At 32.3% G+C, this 11,226-nt stretch overlaps 1 protein-coding gene across 1 annotated transcript; it reads left to right on the top strand.

Annotated features, from left to right (window-relative positions):
- Positions 1–6,403: 6,403 nt before the first annotated feature.
- LOC136234739 (uncharacterized) lies at positions 6,404–9,462 on the top strand. The gene is made up of 3 exons (XM_066024214.1): positions 6,404–6,978; positions 7,680–7,783; positions 9,153–9,462. The coding sequence occupies exons 1-3, from the start codon at positions 6,508–6,510 to the stop codon at positions 9,400–9,402; spliced, it is 825 nt and encodes a 274-aa protein (XP_065880286.1). The 5' UTR covers positions 6,404–6,507; the 3' UTR covers positions 9,403–9,462.
- Positions 9,463–11,226: the final 1,764 nt, after the last annotated feature.

Here is an 11,226-nt window from a genome sequence, read left to right as displayed (position 1 = left end):
GCTTTGCCAAGCTAACTGCTGATCTCACTTATACACGTGAGCTCGTTTTCTCCACTTCTCAATGTACAATTGATTAATTGAGTGAAGCCGTGAGTCTCCTCAATGTCAACAAAGCTCAGATGGATGTTGAACCCAGCACCAATGATAAACTTTCACAAGGTATTCTGCAGGCCATTCGCTATGACAATGCTCAACGCATCTTCTATGACTCTGCCCTGTTGAAGATGTATCATCAATCCTTTGCTCAGATTACCAGCTCCATTACTTGGCTTAGTAAGTCCCATGAGTGTATTATCAACCTGATCACTGGGTCCATCCCTGTTCCTCGAAACGTTCGAGATGATTGTGTTCCTGTGATAGATGGCTTGAGTGAGAGCACAAAGCGCTTACAACGCTATTCAAATGTTCTATCCTCTGCCACGAGAAATGACACCTTTGTCTATAAACCCGATGCTGGCAAAACGGGGGAGAGAACTCAAGATGGAACTCAACAAAAGACAGGTGCATCAGGGAGCAAAGTGAAAGGAAAGGGTAAGGCTGTAGAGTGAGAAAAGAAAGGGTAAGGCTGTGTGAAGAAGAGAAACTAGTGAAACTTAAGTTTTTGTTTAAAAATCTATTTTGTGGGCACAAGTATTGTGTATGTGTATGTTTCATTCTATCCAATGAACTGTTTTTTTTTAATTCTGTTCAAATGCCATGCTTGTCAATGCACATTAACATAAGCAAATTGAACAAACAAATACTCAGTATACATAATAACGAGTAAATCAAACTGAGTATTCAAGCATTTCTGAAAGCTGACCTAGACTCAAAATAAATTAGAACTAAATCTAGTCAGTACACACATCCTTAGTTTGTCTCAAATAAATCTTGGAAGGTTTAAGAGGTAAATTAACAGATGCAACCCTTACGGGGGAGAAATCTCAGAAATATGAAAAATAAATCAATCATGGGGAATTTCAAAACTGAGTTCCATAATTATGCATTTTGCCAACATCAAAATGGGGGAGTTTGTTGAAACACCTTTCCACAAGATTTTGATTTGACAAAATCATCCATGATTAAGAGACAATTAAATTTAAGTGCTTTATTTTAATTGTACTAATCCGTTTGTTCAATGTTGAGTATAAATATAAATAAAGATAAATATAAAAAGTAAGACAGGAAGAGGTCAGCATAGAAGCCTAAAGTATCAAGCTGAGTGGAATCAAACTTAACATCAAAAGACAAAGACATACACGCCCACAACAACTGTCTCACGAAGCTGAGCTGACTAAAAATATACTCATCTTGGAAATTGCCGATGACAATGATTTACGCAGTAGAAGCTGAGTGATTCTTCAGGACAGCATGAAAAAATCGTTTGCTAAAAGACAATGATTACCGCCCCTCTGCACCAATAATTGAATCCTTGGAAATACACAGAAGACACATTCCAAGATGTATGGGTCAATGGATTATTGGTAAAGGACAACTGACACAAAAAGACAAGCCAGACGCAAGAAGACAAGCCTGACGTCTGAAGGAATGCAGAGGAAGGGAATGGCCGGAATAGTCTGAAGCTGACCAGAATCTGTCCCCTAAAAGAGCCATTTTAACATCAACGGCTACATCATTTCAAAATGATCCATCACAGATTTTCCCTATTTAAGGACAATCAAACTTCTTGGATCATTGCCGTATCACAAAAAGAAAAATACAAGAGAGAAAAGATACAAAAGCACTTAGATACAAAAAGAGATCTTACACCCATCTTCTATTCCTTGTGTAAATGCTAGAGTGATTACTTGTAATCTTCTAAAGTGTTCTTTATTTGAAAAGGAACAAGTGTTTATCAATTGTAAAATTGAGAGTGTTGTGCTGAGTGTTTGGTTGTAAACATTCAGTGGTAGAGAAATCTAGGTGCTGGGTTGTAGCAGTTAGTAGGAGTTGAGTAGACGAATAGAGGAAGGTACTCTTGCATATTCAACTACCTTGTAATTGGTTTGTGCTCTACCTTTAAAGAGCTCAGTATTGGATTCTAAAAGCCCGGAAGACTCTGGGGACTGGACGTAGGCGGAGAGGCCGAACCAGGATAAGTGATACTGAGTAATCTCTAAACTCTCTCTCAATATATATATATGTGCATGTGTTGTGTGTGAAGTTTACTCAGCATATAAAATTGTTTAAAGTTGACTCTGAGTAATTTCAAGTGCTGAGTTAGAAGCTGACCTCCAAGAGTGTCAATATCTAACTTATAAATAAAACAGCTTTAGTCATATCCGGCCAAAGCTGTCTTATAGCATATCTGGCCAAGCTGACCAAAAGCTGAGTTGACAAACTCACAAAATAACTAAGTCAGCATACAATTAAACGAAAAAGTTATATTAGTTCCTAACCCCCCCCTTTGGAACTAATCACACGGGACCTACACTATTTTGATACCTTATCTCTGGAAAAAAAGACAACCACATACATTTACGTGTAAGAATCATTTACCTTTTAAAACTGAATCGATGGTTACCTCGAAGAGAGAAGCCATTTTAGACCGACCATAGCAAGGATCTTGAACAGAGATTAGCCAAATATACAAATCTAAAACAAAAAATTCATAGGTTTAATTATGGGGAAAAAAACCTTCAATAATAGGAAAAAAGAAACCCCAATTATGAACTTATCTCTACAATGAAAAGCTAAAAAATCGAAGATACATACATGATCAATACCATTGAAGGAGAATACTCCAGCAGAAATTTAGAGGGTTCTACATTGGAGACTTTTCTGAATAAGAAAGGGAGGCGGTGGTGCTTGAAGTCGGAGGTTCGACCGCGACCTTGCTCCCCGAACTCTATTCAACCCCTATTCAACCCTTGTTGCCAACCACAAGATGCCGCTAGAGACTACAAACCATCGAAATTGATCTTATCCTCTGTTTCACAAAATAAAAACAGCAAAGCCAAATAAATGGAACATGGAAGGGCGGAAGCATGAATTTGGAGAAGGGGCGATTAACAAAACAGAAACAGGAAAACTAAGAGACTTGAAAGAGCTAGAGACGTGGTAGATGAGAATAACCTAGATGTTTTTTAGTGAGGGTTATTTTGTCTAGTTAAGATCTAGTCATGATTACTGCTCCAACCAAACACAAATCAGATTCATTGGTTACCTGTGTTTCGCCTAATTCAGGAAATTCGAAGCCATCATCCACTATATTGAGTGATTGAAGTTGTTCCTCCATTCCTGGCTCTCTCAGAAATGAAACCACGGGATCATCGTCTTCTTAGCTACGGCCTTTCTCCTTCCGGCCGCCGATTGGAACATGACTCTCTCGACAACACCGAAGCAACCCCAAAAGACTCGTAGAGAAACTGAAATCACGATACCTTGAGGTTCTCGCAGATCGTAAAACAACGGAATTGAAGATAAATTGAAGGCGAGAGGGAGTACAGGATGGGAAGTGTGGGTTAATGGTAGGGAAAACGGTGAAGAAGACCTAGAAATCCTAGGAATCGCCCTCAACAGGGGAAACGGCGGCCCTCATAAGGGGGGAAACAAATCTTATTTAATTGACAAAGGTTATAATTAATATATATATTTACACGTTGCTATCAAAAAATTTTAACTCCTAAATTTTGTATTAGCATTAAAACTCCTTTAAATTATAATATTGAGAAATTAAAACAAAATAAATTTTTGTCACAATAATAAATCTTTGTAATGACAAACCGTGGTCATAATTATAATTTTGATATCTATTATGACGAAACACCAGTTTTTCCATAGTTACAAATATTGTGACATAACAAAATTTTGTTGAAGTATACTATTTTGACAAAATTATTGGTTACAAGAAAACTATATTTTTTTAGAAAAAATATTTGTCTCCATATGTTTGCAATTTTTCTCCAAAAGTTTCCGGTATATATATAGCTACGAACAATGGAGACAAATTTATTTTGTCTATATATATATAATGTGACAAAATTTTGTCAAAATAAGTATTTCATCATAACATTGTGTTTTTAATATACTATTGTGACAAATATTTCATTTGGTCACAATAACCATATTTATTGCGACAAAATAAATTTCGTCACAACAGAATTAGTCACAATATCAGAATTTTTTTGTAGTGAATACATTGTGATTTGAAGAAATGGTGCAGATTTTGTGCAATTTAAAGGAAGATAGGAAGATCAAAAGTTTTGGAATCATTAATGGAGGAGCCAACCGTTTCGTCTAACCAATGAGAACGGGGGCGTGACCATTCGCTTAAGGGGGAAGTGGAAAGGTTAGGGGTATTATGGGAAAGTCACACAAAAACAGCCTATATATGTAGTAGGTTGAGTAAATAGATTAAATATATAAATGGGCCTCTCATTTGACCCAATTTTATAATTTTTCCTATTACTAATTCAAATCTGAAGGACCTAAATGATGAAATTAAATTGGATTACATCTGTTTTTCTACAAATTTGGATTCGAGGAAGTATCCAATTTTTTTTGTTTGTTTTAAATGTTTTTTTATAGTTTTTAGGGTAAAGTTTTAAAAAAACTCACGTACTTTCACTTTTTATCAAACTACTACGTGAAAAAAAATCTAGACCAGGACTGTAATTTTTGTTTTGTTAAAAACGATGATTGTTTAGTTTGATATTATAAAAATGACCGTTCACGAACTCAAAAAGAAAAATTCGAAGAATTAAAGTTGTTTAGTACCATATTTACTATGGAACCAAATTTTTTATTTTTCAAAATAATCATTTTCAGAGTGCTCTAAACAATCACCTTGTCTATTCTTACCAAACAACTTGTAAATGATCTCAAATTTAAAAATGTTAAAAAAATAAAGTTAATTAGAATATCACGAAGTCTTTAAATTTTTAAAAAAATAGAGACCATCAACATTCATTTTAATTTTAAGGTCTTTTTTTATTTAAGCAACAAACCTCATATATCTCTTCATTGCAAACAAAAATCGGAGTTCTCGTCTGAACGGTTTTTCTTTTCAGGTACTAGTTTAACTTTACTCTAGTTTTTTTTATTAATGTTTGTTATGTTTTTTCTTTTCTTACTGAATTTTATATCAATTTAAACTTAAATTTGTTTGAGATTTTAAATAGAATAATATATGTTATTGAACTTTGTCCCTTAAGGAAACACAAAAACAAAAATTCAAGCTGTTGTGATGTATTAATGATCAAATGGGATTTTATGTAAACATCGATTCTATATATATCCTTGTATTAACTTTTTTTTTCTTTCTTTCTTTCTTTTATAACGATATCCTTGTATTAACTTAATGGTCCGGCCTTGTATTTTTGTCTTATTCTCGGCCGGATTAACCCTATCCACATTTAAACCTACGCCATTTTCATCTAAACTACACCAAAGTCCACGTATAATCCAAAACAATTGTTTTTGAGAGAAAGAAAAAGTAAACCGCGTGATCTAATAAAAAAAAATTCTGAATTGATATATTTATATAAAATGATATTGCATTTGTGCTCCATAATAAAATAATAAGCAAGTTTAGTGAGTTGGTGAGACACTTGTAAAGTAATGGAACTAATAATCTATTTTTATAGATAAGTTTAGGGAGGTGGTGATACGAAATAAGCAAGTTTAGAGAGCTAGTGATACGAAATAAGCAAGTTAGGGAGCCCGTAAGACACTTGCAAAATTCAGGGGGTCAATCTACTATTTTGGACAAATTCGGAGAGTTGGTAATGTATTAGGCCAACAATATTTATGTTTTAGTTAATTTATAAATTCATACCTTATATTTTTGGTAATTTGCAAAGTTAGTCTTTTTTTATAATTGCTTCAAATCACATTATTTTGTGATAAATAGTCATGACAACAAATTCTAAAAGTGAGTGAGTTTGTAAACTGTACAAGGCATAAAATTCTGTTTGCGAATTTTTAAACTATGATAAATGTTTTTACAAATCCGTCAAACTAAATGATATATATATATAGTAATTTTCACATGCACCTTAATGACCAAGTGAATTTGGTCATTCATCGTTAGATCTAGGCTTATTAAATCGAAGCCTTTGGATGCTTTGAATCTCCACTTTAGGATTCTCATAAGCCTAGATCTAACGGTGAATGACAAAATTTTACATGGTCATTAAGGTTCATGTGATCAAAACCGATATATATATATATATATATATATAGTAATTCGTGATCCAACTATAAATGGGGTTTGAGATTTGATCAGATTCTGACTAAAGTCTGCACTCATACATCGAGTATTTTATTTCTTTGTGGATTCAATCCAACCTGTATTTGAATTGAATCATCCAATTTAACTCTTACCATGTATTCAAGTATTAGGTGACAACCTAAACTACAACAATAACACTATAAAACGACATTTTATTTTTAAAAATTTGTTATGGCCGGCCGTCTGCACTTGATATCCTTTTTATAATTGTCTGCAATTCCTATGAACACTCAATTATCTAAATACTCTTTCATCATCCACATCTTCCATACCCTCTCTCTCTCTCTCTCTCAATGGCAGATTTGAAAGGAATAGCAAAAGCAAGAATGGAGCTTGAAGATTTATACTCAGGAATCCCAGATGATTCAGTGAATTTAACATTTCAAGATCTAGCTGTTATAAAACAGAAGAAATCTACTCCTATTGAAACAATTCAAGAATCCAATAAATCTCCTCTCAACAAATTGCCTAGCCTTGATTTCAACAGAGGCCGCCGGCAAGAATTCAACCACCATCATCATGTGGATCATGTAGTTGATCCATATAGAGGTCGTGATGGTGTCCAAACAATGCATGGTTCACATGGCCAGCATAATCAACATCATCATGATAGAAGCAGGGCATATGATGATGATGCAAGCATGATGAGCATGAATTCTATGTATATAGAAAAAGGGGGGAGAAGTCGCCGGCCGGGGATTCCCCATTCTAATATTTGCACCATTTGCTCTACTTATATCTATCTTTTCAAGCACCGATGCTTGGTAAGCACTAACTAACCAAATTAATTAATTAATTAATTAATTAACCAACTATGATATTGTTTGTTTACAGAATTTCTTTGTTTTAGGATTAGATATGTCTCCTAAGTTTGATTCATGTTTCAAGTTGGAATATTTTTCTAATATTATGCGGAAAAAAGAGAAATTAGGAGAAGAAGTACAATTTGTACAGTAAATATAATTGGGTGAAGTTAAAAAGAAAAAATGATACGTGTCAAACAGGTATTTGTAAACATTTAGTGAGATTTTTTTTACGGCTCTGATTGGAATTTATCGGTTTGTTAAACGCAAAGATCTCAAAATTAAATTCACTGTTGTGGATCTCAAAATTAAAAAATTTGATATTCTAACAAACTTTAATTCTTTAAGTTTTTTTAATTTTGTGGTTATTGAAGTGTAGTTTGGTGATGAGAGAGAAATTTCAAAAAATGATGATTTTGGAAAATAATTCTTTTACAATAAATGTGGTACTAAACAATTCTATTTGTTGGGCTATGAGGTGAGCAAACAGATTGCAACAAAAAGTTAATTAAAACTCTTATAAGGTGAGGGTTAAGATTGCATCATTTTTTATGTGTTGACTAAATTTGTTTTCCCCAAGTAACCATATATACGTTCCAAATTATTTCAGTCTCATATTTTATCCTAATTGATTTGAAATAATTTGTGTTTTTTTTATACAGGTATGTGGAAGGGTATATTGCAGGAGTTGCGTGGAAATCGGAATGGGAGATATGACTGAAGGAAGAAAATGTATTGAGTGTTTAGGGAGAAGATTCAGCCAGAGGTATGTCATCACTACAAAACTTAATCAATGTTTGGCTTGAATGGTAAAATATCAATTCGCTCAACTTAGAAATTTCGAATTCGATTTTTAATAATATTCAATAGATTTTAATTGTGAGAGAATCCAGATATAAATTTATCTAAATAATCTAACCTTTAACTTCATCAGATTTAATAATTAAGGTTAACTCATTCGGGCTATTTAATGATTTCGCAGCAATGAGCAAACCGGTCGATAATCGATTACCGAACTAATAATAAAAAAATTAATTTATCTCTGTTATTTTTATGCCCTGGTCCAATTTATTAATTAGGCTTAATTTGATAATCCATTATCGGTTCAGTTATTTCGTAAAAAAAATCGTTTAACTCAAACTGATCTGAATTTATATCGGAATGAAAAAGGGTAAAGTCTAAAAAAAACCATATGCTTTCGCTTTTTGTCAAATTGGTATATGTACAAAAAGTCTAAACGGGAGGTTTTCATTTTGCTAAAAAACGATAATTATTTAGTTTGCTATTATAAAAATAATACTTAATGACCTCAAAATGGAAAATTTCAATAATTAAAGTTGTTTAGTGCCACATTTAATATGGAACCAAATTTTTATGGAGCCAAATTTTTAATCATGATTTTTAGGGTTTTCTCTCTCTAAAACATTCATTCTCTCCCTCCTCGTCAAAAAATACCTAAATTACCTCAAAATTAAAATGTTGAAGAATTAAAGTTGTTTAGAATTGAATCAAGTCCTTGAATTTTTTAATTTTGTGGTCGTCAAAGCTCATTTTAATTTTGAAATCGTCGTTTTTAGTAAAGCAAAAAAACATCCGTCATCTCCTAATCGCAAAGGAAAACTTCAGTGGCCATTACCTATTTAATAAAAAATGAAATCTTTTATCTAATAAAATTTTTATAATTTTATTTTAATATTCAATATAGTAAAACAATGCCCAAATATTGTAAGTGTCAACCCAAAAAAAATGCCACATTCATCACTTTATCATTATAATGAATCTCTTTTTATCAAATAAATAATTTTTCTTTTGTAACAATATGTCATTTCAAATTAAATTAGAAATATATACATTTAAAGTTATTTGGTTGGTAAACGAATCGAATTTAAATTCGATTTGGTAATATTCAGTTAAATATTCTATTGGGTTCATTTCCAATAAAAACATAAATTTCGGTTTTGTTGGCCTATAGTTCGATTTGATTACTAACTAAATCGAACCGAACCGATGTTCAACATTATGGAAGATCATTCTGAAAGAATACATTTAATGACTATCAAATGTATATACCACAAAAAATTATATTTAGCGGTGGATATTTCCGACGGTAATTGATTTTTATTTTTTCATTTTAGGTATATACGAAGAGCAGGAATTGTAGGGTGTTGTTCAGGCTACAGTAGCAATGTGAAGCAAGCAGAGCTAAAGTGGCAAGAGAAAGGACCAAGAAGAAGTGGTGAAAAAGCCCATGGTCAAAGTAGAATGATGTCAAGATCAAGAAGTCCTATGAATCAACGGTCCACATTTACTAGTAATTCTCCATCGTTCGTTTCGACCTCATCTTATTCCCCTTATACTCCTCATCATCACCATCTCCCCTTATAGATAAACCATATTATTCCTCTTTTATCTTCTTTTTTTTTCTTTTATATTCATTCTCTTAATTGATGTCATTGACCTTGACTTTTATTTTCTCTTTTTGAATTTGTTGAAGTTTGTTTTTCTATATTTAATTAATTTTTTTTGGATGAATTTCTTTTTTTCATGAAATAATTTCCATTTGCTAATCGGGTTAAGATCATTATTACTTGGTATGAAATCATCTATTCTTATCACTCTCTGTTGGGCTAGGTCTCTAGGTTCAATATTGAATTTATGAAAAAATCCAAATTTTTGAAATAGAGTTGTAAGTATCCCACGTAGCTTTGAAAGCACTTGGTTGAGATATTTATAAGGTGGGTCCTTACACGCTTGGATGTACCCGGTGCCCTGCTTTTATGAAAGTGTGAGGACCTACCTCATTCTTGACCACCACAGCGTCATGCCGCTGCCTCCGTCCGGTCCGGACTGATATGGTGTGGTGTGATGTAATATTTATTATTATTAATTTTATACAATGGCTGTTTTGCAATTTCTCGACAGTTTTACGAACGTCTTAAAGAAAGCGACTTAGTCCGCGACTCTGCCAATTTTTATTCCATAAATTTCAGTTTTTTCATGTTCCTGTTTCAACACTCTCTAGTGGAACCACATCTGATGTTAAGGCTTGGTAAAAACATCAGTAGTCCAATTAATTGTCGATATGCATTGAACAACAAGAGATTTAGATGGAATTTTATCTTCAATTTTCTAAATACTTGCTATAATTATATAAAACAGTCTTCTTTCCTTGTCTTCTACTTTTTAATAATAATATATTACTGGTTGCAGTCAAATAAATTATATTAAAATTAGGGTAAATAATTTATTAGTTCCTTCATTTTTACCTAATACACTATTTAGTCCTATTATTTTAAACAACACATTATAAGATCCTTATCGTTTGTCAATATATATTAACATTTTGGTCCTTCTGTCTATTGTTTTTTAGATTTTTAACCCTTATATTTGATATAAACAAATAAACAGAAAATAACAGAGTAACATGGTCATTTTGTATCTACTATGGCTGCCCTAAAATCTAAGATATATTCGATTAAAAATCTAAAAAAAAACTAGACAGAATGACCAAATGGTTAATATTAACAAAAATTAGAAACCTCATTATATATTTTTTAAAATAGAGAATAAATAATATGTTAAGTAAAAACACGAATACTAATAAATTATTTACCCTTAAAATCATCGTATCATAAAATGAATGTTGACTAAATGTGGAAACAAATTTCAGTCACCCACATTGGAATCCATCCAATTTCAGACATAGTAGAGGCTATGGAGCATAGTCAGCTCCACTGTTTGTGAGAAAACCAACAAAGAATAAATTGTTCGAGGAACACAAAGTAACCAGTTCTCGATTTCTCATCATACTAATCAACACCCCAGTCAACCTCTCATAAACAGCATCACCATGAGCAGTGGCGGATCCAGGATTTGAGGAAGGGGTCAAAACGCTATGTAAAATTCTTTTAGACTAATGTTTATAGCCAAAAGTAAAAATACCTCTAATGTTTTTTACCCTAACGTCTAAAATGGTGTAATTTTACTCTAATGTTTGTAGCCAAGAGCAATTTTACCCCTAACGTTGATAAATTTGATCAATTTCAGACACTATTATTATAACATACAATCATTTTTTTTTCTTTATTTTGCACCAATTGCATATCAATTTGTTCTAAAAAAAGATATAATGTTTTTTGTAATTTAATAATAAAATTGGAGATTAATATTTATAAATTCGGTGAATTTTTTGAATTTTTTTTTTGTCTA

Source organism: Euphorbia lathyris, chromosome 7 (genome assembly GCF_963576675.1).
Source record: "Euphorbia lathyris chromosome 7, ddEupLath1.1, whole genome shotgun sequence".
In the NCBI taxonomy this organism is placed as follows: Eukaryota; Viridiplantae; Streptophyta; class Magnoliopsida; order Malpighiales; family Euphorbiaceae; genus Euphorbia; species Euphorbia lathyris.
Note: the sequence above shows the minus strand (reverse complement) of the source record. Positions and strands in the feature narration are given on the sequence as shown.

What these genes read in the sequence shown, in the direction of transcription:
- LOC136234739 (XM_066024214.1), top strand. Translation starts at nt 6,508, where the DNA reads ATGGCAGATTTGAAAGGAATAGCAAAAGCAAGAATGGAGCTTGAAGAT. An exon ending in TTTTCAAGCACCGATGCTTG is followed by an intron (nt 6,979 to 7,679) that starts GTAAGCACTAAC and finishes TTTTTTATACAG; the next exon opens with GTATGTGGAAGGGTATATTG. An exon ending in GGGAGAAGATTCAGCCAGAG is followed by an intron (nt 7,784 to 9,152) that starts GTATGTCATCAC and finishes TTTTCATTTTAG; the next exon opens with GTATATACGAAGAGCAGGAA.